Source organism: Myotis davidii, unplaced genomic scaffold (assembly GCF_000327345.1).
Source record: "Myotis davidii unplaced genomic scaffold, ASM32734v1 scaffold77, whole genome shotgun sequence".
In the NCBI taxonomy this organism is placed as follows: Eukaryota; Metazoa; Chordata; class Mammalia; order Chiroptera; family Vespertilionidae; genus Myotis; species Myotis davidii.
This window is the reverse complement of record NW_006289713.1, coordinates 42811-65853: the sequence shown is the minus strand read 5'-3', so window position 1 is coordinate 65853 and position 23043 is coordinate 42811. Positions and strand designations below refer to the sequence as shown.

At 39.2% G+C, this 23043-nt stretch overlaps 1 protein-coding gene across 1 annotated transcript in view; it reads left to right on the top strand.

Moving 5' to 3' along the window:
* Window positions 1-21464, top strand: part of UBA2 (ubiquitin like modifier activating enzyme 2) — a 41891-nt gene extending 20427 nt beyond the window's left edge. The window contains exons 12-16 of the mRNA XM_006762162.2: window positions 3030-3185; window positions 8868-8964; window positions 13521-13626; window positions 16172-16308; window positions 18407-21464. Of these exons, the coding sequence (XP_006762225.1) occupies window positions 3030-3185; window positions 8868-8964; window positions 13521-13626; window positions 16172-16308; window positions 18407-18585 (675 nt within the window). The 3' untranslated portion in view covers window positions 18586-21464. The remainder of the gene's footprint in view (window positions 1-3029; window positions 3186-8867; window positions 8965-13520; window positions 13627-16171; window positions 16309-18406) is intronic.
* The last annotated feature ends 1579 nt before the right edge of the window (window positions 21465-23043 follow it).

The following is a 23043-nucleotide window of genomic DNA, read 5'->3' as shown; positions in this document are numbered from 1 at the left end:
ATTTTAAAACTTTTTAGTTTTTTAATTCACATACATATTCAGACAGCAAATCTGCATGAGCCCTATATTATTGTAATTTTATAAAGGAAGTTTCCTCCCTCTTTGACACACCAAGATCAAGATAATTTTTCTTGTAATTTTTGTGGGGAAGCTATCCTTTTCTTCTTTACTCTTCTCCCCTTGCAGGTCCTTGTTTTATGTGTCTTCTTGGGTGTATCTCAAGAGTAAGCCACTTGGATATCCCCTGTGGATTCTTGTTTTCGTTCTGTATTCAATTTGTGTGTCTGAGGTGCTTTGATTTCCTACTAGCTGGGCAATTAAAAATCTCCTTAAACATATTGTGGCCTATATTTTTTGCAATGTAATTTCTCCTTTTATAGAAAGGTCAATTTACTTTTAGGAATTTCTGTTTAAAAAAACAAACCCTAGTCTGTGATGGTATTTCAGTGCCATTGGCCCTTGTTTGTTGTTGTAAAAAATATCCTCACCTGAGCATATTTTTTCCATTGCTTTTCAGAGAGAGTAGAAGGTGGCAGCCGGTTGGGAGTAGGAGAGTGGAGCGAAACATCCACTGGTTACCTCCTGCTTGAGTCCTAAGGGTCCGGGAACAAACCCGTGACCCTTCCATGTTTGGGCCGATGTTCTAACCACTGAGACATGCCAGCCAGAGCTTTAGTGCCATTATTGATGTAGTATTTAAATATCTTATTGTTTTCATGAAATTTCAGGGTGAAGGAATGTAGAACAAGCATGTCAAACTCAAAGGCTATGGTCCAAATAAACAAGGTTTAAGTTTATGTGGGCCGCAAAGAAAACAAAAGCTTCAGTTTTAATAGAAATGTAGTTTTATTTTGATGGAGACATGCTGAATACAAAGGGCTGACATAAATGAGTAACCGTTAAAATAATAGGACATTTTAATAAAAGTTAATATCTTTTCTTGAACATTAACTTACCAGACACTGAATAACCACACAAATTAATAAGCGTTACACAAATAAACCTATTTTTCTTGTTCTCCAAAAGTGAAATATTTCTTGTTGCTCACACTAAACAGGTTTGTCCAAGACTAATGATGTGGTAATTGGCTGCTAAAATATTCACTGCTACTATTAGTGGAGAGAAATGGTGCACCTGTGTGTAAGGGAAATGAATGCAACACGATTATAGTAATCAGTCATTAGGGAACATTGTAGTTTGTTACTAATAATTATGTATAACAGGATATTGTAAAAATTGTCATGAAGTTTTTATTAAGATGTTTCTTACATATTGTTATATTGGCTGGGCCACAAAAATACTCACTATGGGCTGCGAGTTTGACGTGCTTGATGTAGAATCATGTTGCCATTGTGCCATCTTTTATTAAAATTTTTTAGCTAAGGGGGGATAAGAACACATATGTAATACCTTAATACCGAAAATAAAAAGACAAGGAAAAAAATAAAAACATTTTTAAGCTAATTTATTTTTAATTTCTAAGAACTTCATTTTTTTAGTTCTACCTTTTTATAGAAGCCTTAATTTATCCTGTGGCTATAGTATCCCTTTGAGCTCACAAACATTGCTAATTGTTGAATTTATTAAAATATCTACTGTTCCTTTAACATCCTTATTGGTTCCTTGCTGTCTCAGCTCTATTCTCTCTTGAGCTAATGATACTTATTTCTGAGTTTTATTTGTCCATAATGAATTTCAGGATGGGTTAGTAGTGTTAGCCTGGGTATTAGTAGTATTAGTGCTTACTTTCATTACTGTCAGTTTGCTAAGGCACAGTTACCTTTCCAGTGAAGCTCAAGATCAAACAAGTCTGTTCCCCCCTTTCTACCCTGCTTCCGGGCCCACTAGTACAATGACTAGTACCAGTAATACTGTTACTATGGGAGGTTGTTTCCTACCACTTACTGCCTCTTGAGGAATTTACTGTGGGAATCTATGGGGTTTTTCCCCTTTAGAATTAACTAATCTTAGCAAATACCATAGAACCTAGTAGTCACAAGATGATAAATTGTATATTAGCTTTCATTGTTGTCCTAACATTTCTTTGTATTGAATCTGGCTAGTGTTCTCCAAGCTTCGTAGTAGTATGAGGTTAGGGCTTTTTAATTTATTTTCTAATATGTCTTTATTGATTTTTAGAGAGTGAAGAAGGAGGGATAGAGAGATAAAAACCTGGATGAGTGAGAAACACCAATCAGCTGCCTCCTGCATGCCCCCTACTGGGGATCGAACGCACAATGTGGGCATGTGCCCTGATAGGGAATACAACATGTAAACGCTCGGTTCATGGGTTAACATTCAACCACTGAGCCACACTGGCCAGGTGCCTTTTTAAATTTCAGTGTAGTTTTTTTAAAATTTGCCTTGGTTCTTATTGTTTTTTTGTTTGGATAATAGAGAAATGGTAACTAGGTGCTTATAGTGCCAGAAATACATTATTTTTTCTCTTAGTTATGTAAGTGTTAATATTATAGTCAGAAAATTTGAAAAGGAAGCTAAGCACATTGGTTCCATGCATCTGTGAAAGCATTCTTATTAGCTGAGAAGTTGGCTTAAAATTGATAAGAATAACTACTAGCAAGGCACTCAAAAACTGATTTAATGAAACCAGAAATGAATATGACTCAGCCCTTAGTCTTAATTAATTAGTCTGCAGGCCGACACTCTATCCACTGAGCCAAACCAGTTAGGGCTATAGTCTTAAATATAAGTAAATTTCTTTTCAGTAAGATAAGCCTTTTACATGGTAGCTAATTTTTTCCCAATTTATTTTATTCTATCACTATTTATTCCCTCTATGCTCTCTTTCACCTCCACCCACACTTCTCCCTGCAAGGTAGCTAATTTGAAAAGAAGTTTGGGAAATCAGGCTCTTAAGGTCATGCTTTTCCTTATCCTTTTTACCATCCAGAAGGGAATATTTGTCATTGTTAAGTGACATAAATAAAAGACAGTAAGCTTCATATGTATGGTGTATAAAACTGTGGCTTGAATTTCTGATTTATGCTTGTGTTTTTTCTCCTCCAAAGATCTTTTTGAATAAACAACCAAACCCAAGGAAGAAGCTCCTTGTGCCTTGTGCACTGGATCCTCCCAACCCTAATTGTTACGTATGTGCCAGCAAGCCAGAGGTGACTGTGCGCCTGAATGTCCATAAAGTGACCGTTCTCACGTTACAAGATAAGGTAAGTGCAGAAGTTAATTCTCTTTCACAACTTTGTTCCTTTTCCTAAAAAACAAAACAAAACAAAAAACTTCTCAAGTTTCCTTTTGCAAACTAAAAGCCTCATAATTACTCTGAAAGACTGTGGCTACTGAAGTGTTTGCTCTGATATCCTTGATCACTTTACCATTTGGGATCCTGCTGGCTTTTTCTCTGTTGTTCCAGAGTACGTGCCTCACATCCCAGAAAGGAATTAACTGCATTTGACTACAAAATGCACCGTGGGTATTGCAGAGGTGGCGCAGTATCTTGGCAAACTAGAGACGCTTTGCTCGCTATTTCCCAGATAGTGTATAAATTCTGTATTTTTGGCTGACAGGAAGTATCCTAAAAGAATCTGATGATGTTGTGTTGTAGAGATGCAGCATTTATTTTATTTATTCATGTATTATGTATGTGTGTGTATGTGTGTGTGTTTATTCATTTTAATCCTCACCTGAGGGTATTTTTTTCCTAAATGTTAGAGGAAGTGGGAGGGAGAGAAAGAAATAGAAACATCGATGGGCTGCTTCCCAAACACACCCCGACTGGTCATTGAACCCACAACCTAGATATGTGCCCTTACTGGGAATCAAACCTACCACCTTTCGATGAATGAGTAGAAATGGGGTTTAAAATGTGGTTTGGTTCTATTGCCTGGGTTTTAGGTTCCTCCTAAACTGGCTAATTTAGTTTTTATTGTTTTTTGTTTATAATTCTTTATTATTGAAAGTATTACATATGTCCCTTTCCCCCCCATTGGCCCCCTTCAGCCTGCCCCTGCTACCCCTGCCCCAGGCCTGCACCACCCCATTGTCTGTGTCCATGGGTTATGCATATATGCATACAAGGTCTTTGGTTGATTACCTCCTACCTCCCCTGGCTTCCATGTCTCTGGATCTACTCAGTTCATCAATTCATTTTGTTAACTAGAGACCCGGTGCATGAAAATCGTGCATGGGAGGGGAGTCCCTCCGCCTAGCCTGTACTTTCTCCAAACTGGGACCCCTCAGGGGGACATCCCTCTCAAATCTGGGACTGCTGGCTCCTAACCACTTGCCTGCCTGCCAGCCTGATTGCCCCCTAATCTCTCCCCTGCTGGCCCAATCACCCCAACTGCCCTCTCCTGCTGGCCATCTTGTGGCAGCCATCTTGTGTGATGTGGGGGCATGGCATGAGGGGCACTTAGGCTTTTATTAGTATAGATTAGATTCCACATATGAGTGAGATCATGTGATACTCTGACTCATTTCACTTAGCATGGTACCCTCCAGGTCCCTTCATGCTCTCTCAAAGGGTAAGAGATTCTTTTTTACTGCTGCATAGCATTCCATAGTATAAATGTGCTACAGCTTTTATTTTTTATTTTTATTTATTTCAGAGAGGAAGGGAAAGGAAGAGAGAGACATCAGTGATGAGAGAATCATTGATTGGCTGCCTCCCGCACACCCCCTACTGGGGACCAAGCCCGCAACCAGGAATGTGCCCTTGACCAGAATCGAACCCGGGTCCCTTCAGTCTGTAGGCTGATGCTCTATCCACTGAGCCAAAACATCTAAGGCTCTTGATGAGTCTGGCTAAAGGTCCATCTTATCCTTTCAAAGAACCAGTTCTTGTTTCATAGATTTGTTTTGTATTGTTTTTTAGTCTCTATGTCATTTATTTCTGCTCTAATCTTTATTATATCCTTCCTTTTACTTACTCTGAGCTCTTCTTGTTCTCTTTCTGATTCTGTAAACTGAAGGGTTAAGTAGTTTATTATTAATTTTTCTTGTTTTTTGAGGTGGGCCTATAGTGCTGTGAACTTCCCTCTCAGGACTGCTTTTGCTAATGTCCCAGAGATTTTCGTTTGTTGTGTCTTAATTTTCATTTGCTTCCAGGAAGTTCTTGATTTCTTTCTTGATCTTATTGGTAACCCATTCATGAAGTTTAATAAGATGATATTTAAGTCTCCATGTGTTTGAATGTTTTGGGGTGTTTTTAGTGTAGTTGATTTCTAATTTCATTCCACTGTGATTTGAGAAGATGCTTGGTATGAATTTGTAGAGATTTGTGTCCTGACATGTGGTCTATCTTTGTGAATGATTCATGTGCACTTGAGAAGAATGCATATTCTGCAGCTGTGGGGTGAAATGTTCTATAAATGTCAGTTAAACCCATCTGATCCAATGTGTCCTTTAGAGTCACTGTTTTCTTGTTAAGTTTTTGTCTGGAAGATCTATCCACTGAGGTCAGCGGGATGTAAACTCCCTTCTTATGAGTGTATTGTTGTTGATCTCTCCCTTACAGTCCTCTAGAATTTTTTTTTTATATATGTAGGTGCTCCTATATTGGGTGTATATAAGTTTACCATGGTTATGTCTTCTGGTTGGAATGATCTCTTTAGTATTATGTAGTGTTCTTTACCCTCTCTTGTGATGTCCTTCATTTTGATGTCTATTTTTTCAGATATGAGTATTGGTACTCCAGCTTTTTTTCCCCCATTTGCCTGGAAAATTTTTTCTCATTCTGTTGTGTCTTTTGTTCTGAGGTGGGTCTCTTGTAAACAGTAGATAGTTGAGTCATGTTTTTGTACCCATTTAGCTATTCTATGTCTCTATTGGAGCATTCAGTCCATTTACATTTAAGGTTCTTATTGCTAGATCTGTATGCCTAAGTTTCTCTGTTTGTTTTTTTTAATATATTTTATTGATTTTTCTTACAGAGAGGAAGGGAGAGAGATAGAGTTAGAAACATCGATGAGAGAGAAACATCGATCAGCCGTCTCCCGCACATTTCCTACTGGGGATGTACCCGCAACCCAGGTACATGCCCTTGACTGGAATCGAACCTGGGACCCTTCAGTCCGCAGGCTGACGCTCCATCCACTGAGCCAAACCCGTTTCGGCAGTTTCTCTGTTCTTATTACAGCAGTCCCTTTAGCATTTCTTATAATGCTGGCTTGGTGGTGATGAACTCCTTTAACCTTTTTTTTTACTTTTGTTTGGGAAGCTCCTTATTTGACCATCTATTTTGAATGATAGCCTTGCTGGATATAGTAATCTTGGTTTCAGATCCTTGCTTTTCCATTACCTTGAGTACTTCATGCCATTCCCTTCTGTTCTGTAGAATTTCTGATGAGAAATCCCATGACAGTCTTACGGGAGCTCCTTTGTAGGTAACAGTTTGCTTTTCTCTTTTTGCCTTTAAGATTCTCTCTCTGTGTTTAATTTTTGGCATTTTAATTATGATGTGTCTGGGCGTGTGCCTGTTTGGGTTCTTCTTGCTTGGGACTCTCTGTGCCTCCTGATCTTGTGTTACTTTTTCCTTCACCAGGTTAGGGAAGTTTTCTGCCATCATTTCTTCAAACACGTTCTCTGTCCCATTACTCCCTTAAGCTGTCCTCTTGTTTTTTTCCGTTTGTTCTCTGATTGAGTAATTTTTGTACACTGTCTTCTAATTCACTGATTCGATCCTCAGCTTCCCCAATCTGATGTGTATTCCTTCCAATGTGTTCTTTATTTGTGCTATGTTTTTCTTTATTTCTGTTTTTCATAGTTACTATATCTTTTCTCATGCTGTTGAGCATCTTTACCATCATTATTCTGAACTCTGTATCAGATAAATATCTTGTCTACATTTCATTTATCTCTTCTCCTGGAGAATTCTTTTGTTCTTTTGTTTGGGGGTTGTTCTTGTCTCCACATTTTGGGTGCCTGTTTGGGTTTGTGACTATGTATTAGGTAGATCTGCTATGCCTTTCAATCTCTAGTACAGGACACTGTCAAACGCTGTTTAAGACTAATTAGATCAGGCAAAGACTCAAAGCCTCCAGGGACCACCTCTGCTTGCAGACTGATTGGACTTAGAGTTGTGTAGTCTCCAGGCAATGGTCCACAGGTATGGCGACAGTTTTGCCAACAGGGTGAGGCAATTGCTTCTGCCTGGAGGCTAATTGTTATTCTCAATCTCTTAATGGGCCTCAGAAACTCTACTCTATGGGGCAAGGTGTTTTCCATTAGGGTGGGTCGACTTGGTCTTCCCCCCAGGTCATACCATCTGGATAGCAAATGTCAGTCTCTATGCAGTCTCCACTTTTCATTCTTGGTTATCAGGGTTCTCTCCACATAGTTTTCAGTTGATTATTTAGGATTTTTTGTGTGTGTATTTTAATTGTAATTCCAGTTTGATCCTAGGAGTGTGTCTGTGTAGCATCTGCTTACTCTGCTGCCATTTTTAATCCAAATATAAGATTTGCACCGGAATCGCAGCAGCCACCAGAATTCTGCTCGCAAAACCCCCCATTGCAGAATTAAATCTGGGGCAGGGCAGTGTCGTGGTGCTGCACCTAGATTGTGCTCTCTGGCTGGCTCTCCAGGTGCAAGGATGGAGCAGCCTTTTCTGGCCATTCCTAATCCTTTCTGTGCCTGCCACGGCTGCTGCCCCAGCCACTGCCTTCCTGGTATGAATGCTTCCGACTTGCCACCATGAGCTTCTCAGGCTCTAGTGTTTTTATTAGGGAACATATAAAATATGGCCCCAATGGGTATCACTTCCCACTTTTGGGGTCACTTCAGATTATTCTCTGATTATATCCATCGTGGTGTGTGTGTGTGTGTGTGTGTGTGTGTGTGTGTGTGTGTATGCGTGTGTGTATGCCTCGTAGACCTTCATGGTCTAAAGGCTGCTTAAAAGGAAATCTCCTTTCTCCAAGAGCATGTTGGTTGGATCTTATGTTTTGGATAGGAAAACGGCAGGACTTGTAATACTGGCCAGCAGAGGATGGTTTCCCCACCTTTCTTTCTTTCCCTTTTTTTTTTTTTTTTAACAATACTTTAAAAAATTCTTTTCATGTTGTTGTCTTTAAAATTTTTTTTTAAAAAATTGATTTTAGAGAGGAAGGGAGAGGGAGAAAGAGACAGAGACATCAGTGATGAGAGAATCATTGATCGGCTACTTCCTGCATGCCCCACACATCAAGCCCGCAACCTGGGCATGTGCCCTTGGCAAGAATTGAACCTGGGACCTTCAGTCCGCAGGCTGACATTTTATCCACTGAGCCAAACCAGCTAGGGCCTCACCTTTTTTCTTAGGAAATAATTCTAGTTTGTATCTACTCATTCTTGAGTTTAAAGGTAATTCCACTCTATAAACCTTTAGAGAGGTTTCCCCACCCCCACTCCTCCCCCGTTTAGGAGCTTGTAGATTTGACAGAATATTACTGCTTTTGATTCATCTTAGAACTTAAAGCGAAATGGAATTTGGGAAGGGGAACGCCATCTTTGAGAGTCAGGTTAATGAGAAAATTTGAATCTGTAAAACATCTGCCAGTGCAGGGTTGTCATGGGGACTAAAAGGAATTATGTTATATGTCTAGCTCAGTATCTAATCTGCAGGGAGATGCAAAATACCAAGAGCCAATCAAAGAGTTCTCAGTCCCCCATTTGGAGCAAGTTGTATCTGATCTTCATCTGTGGTCAAACATGAGGATGGAACATGGGCATGAAGTAATTGGGTGAATTCCAACTGCTTTCCAACTTGCCCTAGCTAGCCTAAGGTATCTTACAGGACTACTTGGCTCCTTTCCAATGGAAGGGGAAAGTAAGACCCTATATGGAAAAAAGGGTCTAAATTATATGGTCTTTAATTACTTATATCAATATTTTGATTTTTTTTTCTTCTGTAGATTGTGAAAGAAAAATTTGCTATGGTAGCACCAGATGTCCAAATCGAGGATGGGAAAGGAACAATCCTAATATCTTCGGAAGAGGGAGAGACAGAAGGTATGATACATTGCATTTATTCACTTCGCTCTTTTGAGTGGAGATGTCTAAATGAAAGAGTGCACATTAGGTTGTTCATTTGCTATGTATGTTACTCAGTGTCATAGCTGAAAGAGGCAATATGTGTTCAAGGAGGTGCTCTCCCAAGATGGCATTGCCTTGGTAGGATCACAAGTTAAAGTTTTGGGAACTCCATGTTGTCAGTGTGTCTCAGGTGCCATTTTTCAATAACCCAGTGGATAGTCATCATTTACATTGACTTCAATGCTCTTGTCCAATTTGAAGGAACTGCCTTGCCTGTACCATGGATCCTGGAGCTAAATTGGTGATAAGAAAATTGTTCTGGCTGTTAAATCAGAGTAGATGGTCATCTAAGGTTTTTAGGTGTTTGACCCAGGAGGAGAACCCTTCATAGCATGCTCCTACTATAGAGCAGAAAGTAGTGCTGAAAATCAGTACCTAGTTTTGGCTTTTTATTTTATTTTATTTTTATTTTTTAAATATATTTTATTGATTTTTTACAGAGAGGAAGGGAGAGAGATAGAGAGTTAGAAATATCGATGAGAGAGAGTCATCGATCAGCTCCTTCTGCACATCTCCTACTGGGGATGTGCCCGCAACCCAGGTACATGCCCTTGACCGGAATCGAACCTGGGACCTTTCAGTCCGCAGGCCGACGCTCTATCCACTGAGCCAAACCGGTTTTGGCTTTTTAGATATATATTTTTTTAATCTTCACCCGAGGATATTTTTTCATTGATTTTTAGAGAGAGTGAAGGGCGGTGGAGTAAGAGAGGCATATTGATTGTTTTCCTCGCAATTTGTGCCTTTGACTGGAATCGAATCTCGGTCCCTTCAATCCACAGGCTGATAATCTATCCATGAGCAAAGTGGCTAGGGCTAGACTTTATTTTTATGTTCAAGAAGCCTGTCAACTTTTGTTACTGCATTTGTTATATAAGGTACAATGTATTTGATTCTGTTTAAGCTTTCTTTTTTTTTTTTTTTTAATATATTTTATTGAGTTTTTACAGAGAGGAAAGGAGAAAGATAGAGAGTCAGAAACATGGATGAGAGAGAAACATCGACCAGCTGCCTCCTGCACACTCCCCACTGGGGATGTACCCGCAACCAACGTACATGCCCTTGACTGGAATTGAACCTGGGACCTTTCAGTCCACAGGCCGATGCTCTATCCACTGAGCCAAACCGGTTTCGGCGATTCTGTTTAAGCTTTCTGATTGGTTCTGGTTATGCCTCCTTTGGCCTACACCAGTTAGTCTGATTGGAATTAACAGTTCTCTTCTGTCACTTTGGCATCTCAATCTCTTGGGTTATCATTTTGGTTGATTTCTTTATATTTCAGATTTTGTCAGTATATCATTGCTTTGAAAATCTAGGGGCATTGTTTTTTTTCTATATTAATTTACTTATTTACCTGTTTCTTCACTGGTTATTTATTCAGTACACTTTGCCAGATCCTGATAGGGATGTTAAGCTTTCTTTAAATTAAAACTTAGTGTCGGGATTCTTCTTGGCTATAGTTACTTGTCAAATTGTTTGGGCTTTTAGGTCATGAGTAATTGGAGGCCATTTGGAGGCCATGTTTTGGCTGGGTAGTATTCTATTTTAAGAGTCTAGTTGAATATTTAGGCCCCATTCTTGACAGCTGTCTTCGCAAAAATAAAAAATAAAAATTTGTTCATGACTATACACTGTTCTTTTGGTTCCTTTCAAATGCTAGGTCCTTAAAAATAGAAACTGGTCAAGAATCTCAGTGGCTTAAATGTGGCCCTTCTCCACAAAATACATGTGCTGCTGAGGGTGAGAGGACATTTACTCAAATACGTGTGTAGTCCTATATATCATAGGCACAGTCATAGGTATTCATAATTTAAGGATGAGTGCGACAGTAGTCTCTGGTTTGAATTTCTTTGTAGCCTGGAAGAAGAGGAGAGATTATCAACTAGTGGATTTAGTACAGTCTAAGAAATACTGTGGAAAAGAGTATATGAATTGAAACTTTGTGAAGGGAGGTTCAAAGGGAGGTCACAAGAGAAAGGACTCTTGGACCAGTTCTTGAAGAAGTAAGGACCCTCTGGGCAGAGAAGGGAGTGTCTGCATATGAGCAGCTTCTATAAAGGCATGTCTTATAGAACAACAGAAAAGACTTTCAGAATGGCCAGTTACTTTGTTTCACTGGAAGTTAGGATGCTGTGGGGTGGCAGTGCTGGTTCATGGAAGTGCACTGTAGGACTTTCTGTGGCTACATGTAATGTGTCTTTGTCCTCCCCAAACCCCCAATATCTTATTTGCACCAGGGTTTGAGAGGTGAAGTAATATAATATGTTTACCTTCTAGTATGATTTGCAGAGGGTAAATTAAGGGTGTGAGAGTGGAGGCAGGAGCCGGCAGTGGAGGATTTTTACTAAGATAGAAGCAGATGACAAGACTTGAGATTTGCAAGGTCAGAATTTAGGGCACAGGTGAAGAACAGCATTATTACAGGACTGTTGCCAGGACTGTAGCTTTATAGATGATGCTAATAACCAGGTTAGAATGCACAGTAACTGTTTTCCTTTTGAATATGTTGGGTTTGAGGAGTTTGTAAAGTGGGGAGTTTGTGAAAGGTCTTGGGATGGAAGGATGGGAGGGAACTATGGTTTTCTGAAGGCATTCCAGGTAGATTGGAAAGTTAAAATAATAAAAAAAATTGTGAGAGAACTAGAAACTGTCAATAGTTTCTGGGTTTCAAAGTCTAGGTAGGGAGATACTTCTTAAATCATTTTCCCTTTTAAGCAGTGAAAGAAAGAAAGAAAAACTAAAGGAAGAAATTACATAAAGTTAAACATGACAACTAGAACTTAAAATATAGTTTACTCAGTATATGTCAGGTACTGTGGATATAGACCAGCAGGTGCTATACAGTCTGTGCCCCTCACAAACAAATACTCAATAAAGTGGACTGAGTGTAGTAAGGAGGGAGTGTATATAGGCAGCAGGATGAGGAAGCAGGGTTTTATTTTCCCTAAGACTTCAGTTAAAAATTTTTAGTCCTCTTCAGTTTGTCTCAGTGGTTAGTGTGTCAGCCTCTCAGGTTTGATTCCTGGGTTGCAGTTTGATACCTTGTTGGGACGCGTTCCAGAGACAGCCAATTGATGTGTCTCTCTTACATTGATATTTCTCTCTCTCTCTCTCTCCTTCTATTCCACTCTCTCTAAAAATCAGTGGAATAAGTATTCTCAGGTGAGGAATAAATTTTTTAAAAAATTTTTTTATTGCAGTTTACATACAATATTATATTAATTTCAGGTGTACAACATGGTGGTTAGACAATTACATAATTTACAAAGTGATCACCCCCATAAGTCTAGTACTCACCTGACACCAAACAGTTATTACAATATTATTGACTAATTCCCTGTGCTATAGTGTAAGCAGTTTTGTAGATGAGACTTGCGTGCTTTTACAGGTCAGAGAGAGGGAGCATTTGAACATGCAGGAGAGAAAGCATAAGTAAGGCAGAAAGGCTCTAGAATAGGTGACACCAAAAGTGTGGTTGGAGGGATTGTTTTTCATTGGAGTATTTACATCCATGTAGCAAAGGTCTGTTGAGTGCTAACTGGGTGCTAAGCACATTCTGCCTACTAGGGATATTCAGAGGAAACAGAAAAGACATGTGGAAGATAGAACTAGGTTGGAATGTTTATTTTTGGGTTAGCTCTTCATTGAGAAATGTTGATGTTGAGAAATCAAGTTTTTATTTAAAGTTTTCTTATACTTCTGAATTGTAAAATTGTCTAAAAAGTTTTGTTGTGGATAACCTGTTTGCAACATAGAATATATTTTGGCCCTGGCCAGGTAGCTTAGTTGGTTAGAGCATCATGCCAATACACCAAGGTTGTGGGTTCAATCTCAATCAAGGCATATACAAGACGCAACCAGTGAATGCAAAAATAAGTGGAACAACAAATGGATGTCTCTCTCAATCTCTCACACACACACATGTCAATAAAGGATATATTTTGTACAGCCCTAAAAGTTGTCTTTGACTCCTCAGGATTCCAGATTAATTTGGTTTGAATGGGAGAAAGTTCTCAGAATCTCTGTTTGGTGCCTTTGAAGTAGTTTTAGTAGTTGAGTGTTCAAGGACAAATTCCTACACGCCTAATATTTTAATGGATTGGTTTGCTAGGACCGCCATATCAAAATACACAGTTAGGGTGACTTAAATAACAAATTTATTTTCTCATAGTTCTGGGGCTAGAGGACTTCAAGTGGCAATAGGTTTGTTTTCTCCTGAGGTTTATCTCCATGGCTTCTCAGAAAGATACCAGTTAGATTGGATCAGGGCCTACCCTAACAGCCTTCTTTTTATCACTTTAAAACGCACTATCTCCAAATACAGTCACATTCTGAAGTCCTGGGTTAGTGCTTCAACATAAGAATTGGGGGGCACAATTCAGCTTAGGGTGGATGTTCACCTTTTTTAATTGATGCGACTGCTCCATGGAAATATAATTAATGTATCTAAATTTCTTTAAAATTTTTCGTAGCTAATAATCACAAGAAGTTGTCAGAATTTGGAATTAGAAATGGGAGCCGGCTTCAAGCAGATGACTTTCTTCAGGACTACACTTTATTGATCAACATCCTTCATAGGTAAGAACTATTAATATTTAAATGTAAGAAATTATTTTCATATATGCACAAATAAATGGAGAAAATATGTTTTCTTAAACCCTAATATTCATTTGAAATTGCACAGTACATTTGTTCAAGTTGGCCCTAAATTCCCTGAGGTTTGACTGACAGAAAAATTTGGGTATCCTATATAATGAAAGGGTAATATGAAAATTGACCCTAATGGCAGAATGACCAGGATCTGGTCGCTATGACGTGCACTGACCACCAGGGGGCAGACGCTCAATGCAGGAGCTGCCCCCTGGTGGTCAGTGCGCTGCCATAGGGGGAGCTCCGTTCAGCCACAAGCAGGGTTGATGATCGCAGTTGATGAGCCTCTCCCACCTCCTCGACAGCGCTAAGGATGTCCAATTCCACGGGGAGCGGGCCTAAGCTGGCAGGTGGACATCCCCCAAGGGGTCCTGGACTGCAAGAGGGCACAGGCTGGGCTGAGGGACCACCCCACCCCACCCCCAGTGCACAATTTTCGTGCACCGGGCTTCTAGTTCAGAAAAAAAAGGGGTAGACAAAAAATGTTTAAGGATAACTGTTGTCAATGATGCCTGCTGAAAATGAGGGTAGAAATCAAGGCGTTTGAATAGTTATAATCAGAGGTGAGTTCATTTTGATACTTGAACTAGAATAAAAATATCTATTCTTTTTTTTAAAAAAATATATTTTATTGATTTTTTACAGAGAGGAAGGGAGAGAGATAGAGAGTTAGAAACATCGATGAGAGAGAAACATCGATCAGCTGCCTCCTGCACATCTCCCACTGGGAGATGTGCCCGCAACCCAGGTACATGCCCTTGACCGGAATCGAACCTGGGACCTTTCAGTCCACAGGCCGACGCTCTATCCACTGAGCCAAACTGGTTTCGGCAAAAATACCTATTCTTTTTAAAGACTCATTAGAAGAATGGAAGAAATATTTTATTTGTGATCTGTAACAATACAAGAGAATATTAAAATTAATCCTGTATAGATTCCTGGGTCACATATTTCTTAAATTTGATTTTACATCCTTTATAATAAGCATTCAGAGTGCTTGCATTATAGAATATTTTTGTATATATAACAAATATAGATAATCCTCTACTTTGGTAATTTTATCTGGTAAAAGAAGGTGCAGGTTTTTTTGTTTGTTTGTCTGTTTTTAAGGTGCAGTTTTTTACATACTCATTTATACCCCTAAACTGCATCTTAACCGTTTGGCTGCTGACGTATTTTTTCGGACATATGCCAAAACTGCGGCACTAATTGCGCGTGTATGGGAAAAAATGTAAAACACTTTTTATACAAATTCTAGTGTTTTGGAGCAGCATTATTACGTTCTCCGCAGTCTTGGCATAAAAAAAAAACAGGAGCGCTATCGCGCTCTTCGCATTTTTGGAGTAACATAAGAAGAGTGCGATAGCGCTCCTTAGCAGTCAGTTAACTTAGGACTTTTGGGTACCATCTAACCAACAGCTTTGTCCAGTTGTTTTTGCCAGTATTACCATCTCTGTACAAACATATACAACTTGTATAGTTTGTAGAACATTGTATTTTATGTATTTGGTTTATAAAAAGCATAAAATGACAGGAAAGACTTTATGTGAGTTATCTATAATAATACTAATAAAAGAGTAATATGCTAATTAGACCAGACAGCCAAATGACCTTCCAGGCATCATTCTGGATGTCCTTCCTGATGAAGCTGTGGCGGCGAGAGCTGAGGCAGAGGCGGTTAAGGGCCATCAGTCAGGCAGGCAAGCAGTTGGGGGTGATCAGGCAGGCAGGCAGAGGGGTTAGGGGTGATCAGGCAGGCAGGCAGGAGAGCAGTTAGGAGCCAGTGGTCCCGTATTGGGAGCAGGTACAGGCCAGGGCGAGGGATGGACACACACACACACACACACACACACACACGCATGAATTTTGTGCACCGGGCCTCTAGTTAGTAATAAGTATGTTTCACAAAGTCAGACAATTGAGCAAAGATAATGCTAGGAATGAGCTCTAGCCTCAGTCACCAATTGGATGCCAGTGGTGTACATGTTTTTGGGAACTCATTACAAAAAGCAGGGTGCTGCCTGTAAAGATGGGGGAAACATAGAATCCATGTACCCTACTTCTAAAACACCAAATTACTTTTGTCAAGATCAGAGTTGGTCAAATGTAGAATCTTTTTGCATAGTAGCTGAAGAAATAATGCCAATAAGTTACATTGGGCCATAGAGTATTAGGCTCAATTTTCTGCTTTAGCAATAAAAGTTATTTAACATAAAAAACAAAACCACCCTGTGCCTGTTTGAAGATGCAGTGGTATTTACAATTTGAGTTGGAGAGTTTGGAATTGTCACAAAAATCTGTTATGTATAGCCCTGCTTTTTATTTTAGCTCTTTGAAAGAAAATCAGAATTCAAATATTTGGTGTGCATATAGCCTATCCTTCAAACAGGAGCAGGATCTCTTCTGGTGTGTCCTTGCTTTTGTAAATAGTTGTAGTGCTGGTCTATTTTTATAGCGTATGGTTCTTTTACAGCGAAGACCTAGGAAAGGATGTTGAATTTGAAGTTGTTGGTGATGCCCCAGAAAAAGTGGGGCCCAAACAAGCTGAAGATGCTGCCAAAAGCATAACCAATGGCAGTGACGATGGAGCTCAGCCTTCGACATCCACAGGTGAGTCATGGTCCCAGCCAGAAGGTTAATTACCCAACCAACAGGCAAGACTATATAGAAGCAAATTATGATTATTTCATAAACATTGACAATAAAGTAGAAATCCATAGGACTACTAGAAGTATGTTTTGGTTTGGCATTGATTTTGTTGTTGTTAATCCTCACCTGAGGATATTTTTCCATTGGTTTTTAGAGAGAGGGGCAGGGGGAGAGAGAGACAGAGAGAAACATTGACGTGAGAGAGAGACATCAATTGATTGCCTTCGCACACGCAGCAAGCCTGCAACCTAGGTATATGCTCTTGACTGGAATCGAACCCAGGACCCTCTTTCCACTGAGCCAAACCGGTTAGGGGCTGGCATTGATTATTTTAATGGAGTTTTGATGTATGACCCATGAAGCCATTTAGAAACATTGTGTTATTTTTTTGTTAGTGGATTTTTACAACTGGACATGTCAGTGAGTTTTCTACTAGATCAGTGATGGCGAACCTATGACACGCGTGTCAAAGGTGACACGCGAACTCATTTTTTTGGTTGATTTTTCTTTGTTAAATGGCATTTAAATATATAAAATAAACATCAAAAATATAAATCTTTGCCGAAACCGGTTTGGCTCGGTGGATAGAGCGTCGGCTTGCGGACTGAAAGGTCCCAGGTTCGATTCCGGTCAAGGGCATGTACCTGGGTTGCGGGCACATCCCCAGTGGGAGATGTGCAGGAGGCAGCTGATCGATGTTTCTCTCTCATCGATGTTTCTAACTATCTCTCTCCTTTCCTCTCTGTAAAAAATCAATAAAATATATTTTAAAAAAAAAATATAAATCTTTGTTTTACTATGGTTGAAACTATCAAAAAATTTCTATATGTGACACGGCACCAGAGTTAAGTTAGGGTTTTTCAAAATGCTGACACGCCGAGCTCAAAAGGTTCGCCATCACTGCACTAGATCATAAAGACCATTCTTCGTAGTAGTAGTAGTAGTAGTTTTGGATTTTGTATCCCTGTTTTATTTAGAGATGACAGATCAGTATATCTGACTTTGGAGTGAGCAGATGCTTGCTGAGTACAGAATTACAGCATTTCACAGTTTTCTCAGAACCAATATGACTGGGAACAGTGTATCAGAGGCCCTGATGCTGGGTTTTCAGTGATGGTGCTTGTACTTGACTGTGTTGGATTTGGTTGTCTACTACCCCTCCCTACACATACCCCTCTTCATTCTTTAAGTCAGGAAACAAAAAGGTACCAATTTTTGTACTTCTTTTTTCATTTCTTTGACCCTGGGTCTTTGATGTTCTTTGGAGTGTGGTTCTAGGTTCTGATGTTCTCTGAGAGTTTTAAAGATGGTCTTTGAGACTATCTACAGTTTGGCCCATTTGTGGGTCATGGGTTCATGACCCTTCTTCTCTGAAAATAGAGAGGCCCATCATTCTTTGAGGAAGGGACTAGGGTAGTTTTTAAAAATCATAATTTGAAATGTGGATTGATTGATCCTCTGTGGGTAGGTTTTGGAGGCTGGAGCAATGAATAAGATAGTACTCTGCCTTTGATTTGTTGGGTGGGGGCACAAAACCGCATCCTGACCTCATCCTCTGCTTTTGACTTTGGGCAAGTCAACCTTTTTGTACCTTAGTTTCCTTTTCTGGAAAACGGATAATAATGTTATCTTCTTTATAGGGTTGTTGTGATGATTAAATGAGTTGTTCTTTGCAAAGTGCTCAGAACAGTTCCTGGCACATTGTAAGTGCTGTGTATATGTTGTTGTTGTTGTTGTGTTGTTGTTGTTTACCACCACCACCACAGTATTAGGATTTTTACCCTCCCTTTTCTTTTGGCGAAATAGAAATACAGAACTGTAGTAATTTATATAAGTTATATCATGCCTGTTATAATTTTTTGTTTTAATTAGAAAAGGAATAGGTACTTGTTACAGAAAACATTAAGGCAATATAGAAATATGTGATGTATAAAGTGAAGGGTAGCCTTTCTTAAATCTGGTGTATATCAGAAGAGTTAGCTTTTCACTTATTTGAATATATTAATGAACCACTAGTAATTCCCATACTTTAAACCATTTTTCTTTTTTCTGAAATAAGCACAAGAGCAAGATGATGTGCTCATAGTTGATTCTGATGAAGAAGGTCCTTCAAATAATGCTGACATCAGTGAAGAGAGAAGTCGCAAGAGGAAATTGGATGAGAAAGAGAATATCAGTACAAAGAGGTCACGCACAGAACAGACAAGAGAGCTTGATGATATTATAGCATTAGATTGAACAGCAGTGCCTCCAGCAGAACCCTCTGACTGCATGGATCATCCAGTGTCCTTTGTTACAAAAGGAAAAAGTTGACCCCAGTGACTTGAAGATGATTCTGCTCCCTTTAAAAGCACTCATTTTGCTAGAACTATCAGACACATTGTGGAATGCTGTATGGAAAGTAGGAATATAGTTTTAAAACCCTCTGAACAAAGCGTTTGCATAACTAGTCGTGAGAAGAAACAACACAATGCATGTTGCCTTTTTAATGTAAATATTCTTAGGTATCATTTAATAGTTTAAAATATTGTGGTTTAGTAAAGTTGATACCTGATTATAAATATTATGCCTTTATTTTTGGTTAGAAAAAGAATTATTTTTAGCCTAGATCTAACCATTTTCATACTCTTAACTGAAACAGATTTAAAAAAAGTATCAAGTGCTGTATTGAAACTTGTTTTTAAATATGAACTGGCACTATGTATATTGATGTAAAACAATGTTAATTTACTCAAGTTTTCAGCTTGTACTGCCTGGTATGTCTGTGTAAGAAGCCAATTTTTGTGTATTGTTACAGTTTCAGGTTATTTATATTTGATGTTTTGTAAAACTCAAATACAAGTATACTGTACTTATGGACCAAATAAATGGCCTCTTCATACTTGTTGGACATGCCTGCACAGTATCTGCTGCCTTGTTGGTAATGCTAAATCCTTTCCTTTTAAAAAATTAATTTGTGATGGATATGAAGGTTAAAAGATCTCCACTGTTTGCCATAGATGAGTACTTTCTAAAATAAAGTTCTTAATGGTAGTGGTGCTTTTTAAATTTGGATTGTAAGCAGTTGGCCTTTTATTGAGACCATTTCTGTTATCCTTGGCCAGCTTTTGTAGCTTAGAGCCTTGAGTTTGAGATTCCAGATGGCCAGAGTCTCCTTTATTCTGCAGTCTTCTCTGGACTCTGGATTATTCCCCACTTCATCAGAGTCCTTCTTGAGTATACCATTCATTTTGGGCCTAATTCCAGCCTGTAGATGTGGCCAGACCTGCTCCAAATGGATCAACACTCCCATCTGCCTAGACCCCAGAGGACTGTTAGGGTACTCTCCTTACACAGATGTGCCTTGAGTTTTCAGATAACAGAAACCCATGAGTCTGTTTACCTATTCTCTATCTCTGCCTTTGGGAGTTTTTTGCCACAGTCAACTAAATTTCAAACTGATAATTTATTATATTATCTCACTTTGTATAATTCTTATTTGCCACTCAGGTTAATTCTTATACCTTGTATCATTTGTAAACTCGGCATGTAATCAAAGCCTTCAGAAAAGTCATATGACCCTCCCAGATGAGCTGACTTCAGCCTGCAAGCTGGAGGCAACTGCAAGCAGGCTGGGTCCCCATCCACAACCTCGGGAGCTTGTGGGGTTCACTTTGCTTTTAGATTTTTAGGAATTTCATTTTCCTCCAGAAGTTTCAAATTTACAGAACTATGTAGAATAAAAAGAAATATCCTGGAATATCAGCTCTCAGAATAATTTTCGGTTAACTGGTCACTGAAAATCATTTTCTATTTTGAATTCTGAAAATCAGAAATTTGTGTTTCAAAATTATCTTCATTCTTTAAAACCTTGACCTGCCTATTTAGACACAATTCTGACAGTTTCTATTTTGTGTATGTTCTTTTGTTCTTCCTAAGTTGAATTACATGGCAATAAGTGCCAGTTTGATCTGTAGAAGTGTGTTTGTTTTGACAGCAATGGCTTTTATTTTTTCAACAACTTAATTTCTTCAGTAGTTTCTGTTAATTTTTAACCTCTTTTTATGAAATCAGTATTTATCATCAAGGCAGGTCTGACTCTAGGGATCTTGCTCCATTAGACTTAGCAAATCCAAGCTGCCTCTACTTCCCTAGATTATGGAGACACATTAGGTCTGGCCTTGTATTTGTGGTTTTCCTATGTGAGTTGTCTTCTCAGTGGTGGAGCCGGGAGCAGGACTCGAGCCTGGAATACGCCTGACAATATCTTCCAGCCTCATTGGGAGCAGTCTGGCAACTGAAGTTTACTAAACAAGTCCATGGCCCCAAAGGTCAATCTACATTACTGAAGACTAAGGGAAAGAATTATTCACTCTACAATGAAGATTCAGTGTTTTAATAGTGTCTGACCCTTAATGAAATAACTGATCGAGCAAGATCAGTGGATGCCAAAACCTTTAGTAAAAGAATCTGCTCAGTGCTCAAATGCTGTACAGATAACTTGCAAAAGGAAAATGATGTTGACAATGGACTGATGCCTGTCACTACCATAATCAAGTGGTCAAACCTGGCATCACGAGTGGGACAACCCTGATACGTACTTCTTAAAGAAAAACAATAGCACCTAGGCAAAAAGAGAAAAGCCTGAATCTAACCCAGTATCTAGACTTAATTTCCAGCTGACTGGAAATAGAAGGGTAGAGGAACGCATTAACAATCGGACAAGTACACAATGTGGGTCATACTACAACTCAAGTGCATAATAAATGGCTATAACAATTCTTGTGATAATTGGAAATTTTAAAAATGAAATAGGTGATGGTGGAATTATTTTCTTAGGTATGATAATCTTGTGTATGACTGTCCTGATTTTTGAAATATTAGGGGTGAAGCTCTGTAATACAACTTTTCCATGGCTGAGCAAAATATATAACACAGGGAGAAAAACAAAGCAAAATTAACATAGAATCTAGGTGGAACCTATATACATTGTTCATTGTATTATCCAACTTTGAAAATTTTCATAAAAGTGGAGATTACATATAGTCTGTATTTTCCTTTAATGCCTGTGACTTTCATATTTTGTATTGAGTATATTCTATGCTTGAAATCAAGAAGGCAATAAAGGTTATTAAAAATAAGTTGGCATGAGAAAGTGTTAGTGATTTCTGGGTCCAGCATTGGTAAAGTTAGCATTCATCTTTGTTGCTAGGCTGTGACATAGAATTCTCTTTCATTTGAGCCTTAAGAGAACTAGGAAAAGCCAAGTTGTACCTAGTAAATTAATTAGAAGCTGTCAGAAGCATTTGGTTCATAATAACTGCTCCTGTTCCTGAAAATTGTCCATTGGTGGCACACATACCTGAAGTGTACTTGTCCTGTTGAACATGAGCAAATTTAAGCCTCTACTAGCCTTTTTAATATACAGAAAATGGAAGCTGTTTAAGTAAAAAAAAAAAAAAAAACCGGGAGAAAAATATTGGAAGGTGTTTCTAGTTATTGTAACTTTTAGAGGCCTCCCATTTCTTTGCATCTTAAAATGGTGTTTCTGAGGTCTTGAATCTCCATTTTACCCTTTTCCAGGAGGATATATTTAGAGAAGTATTTTTATAAACACTTTCATACTGGAAATACATTATTTGCATTCTGCACACAGAAGGAAACCCCACATCTAATTTAAAATCTAGCCCTAACCAGTCTGGCTCAGTGGATAGAGCATCGATCTGCCTGTGGACTCAAGGGTCCCAGGTTTGATTCTGGACAAGGGCATGTCCCTTGGTTGCGGGTACATATCCAGTAGGGAGTGTGCAGGAGGCAGCTGATCGAAGTTTCTCTCTCATAGATATTTCTAACTCTATCCCTCTCCCTTCCTCTGTAAAAAAATCAATAAAACATATTTTTTAAAAATAATAAAATCTAGCCAAAAATTTGAGAAAATTTTGAACTACTCTAACTCAACTGAGTTGAACTATAGGACTATGATTCTGCTTCAATTTACTGATTTGAGAGAGATGGGGGAAGAGAGAGAGAAACCTACTTGTTGTTCCACTTATTGATACATTAATTGGTTGATTCTTGTATGTGCCCTGACTGGGAATCAAACCCACAACCTTAATGTGGGATGACTGCTCTAACTGAACTACCCAGCCATGGCTTCGGCTGTATTTTGAAGACCATTATCTCCTGGTAAAATAATATTTTTGGAAGTTTTGCTGTCTGACTCAGCAGCTTTAAAATTTTTAAGTCTTGGAGAAACCAAAATGGGGGCATAGGTAAACACCGGAGTTTGCTGCCTCAAACATCCACTTCAAAAATACAACTAAAAGACGTTCTGTGGAACGGACATCACCCAGAACCACAAGAAAGCTGGCCAAGGGGAAATTCTTCAACTAGAAGGAAAGAGATCAGCATACCGAGACTCAGAGGAGGCGCAGTGCGGAAAATACAAAGGTGTGGAGGTGTGCGCGGAGCGGGCTGGTGGCTGAGGGCACCGTTGTCTGTTTCAATTGGGAGGGAGTCGCAGACTCTGAGCTCCAGTTCTGGGCGAGTCTCGAGGGACCCAGACTCAAACGGGAGAAGCGGGGCTGTCTGGCTTTGGTCGGAACTCGAAGGCAGCTTTCTCTCCGAGGTTTGCAGCAGTTGCTGGAACTCGGTGAGGCAGAGCCCCAGGGGACAGGACTGAGAGCAGCCATAACTGCTCCCTCCACCAGACCTCTA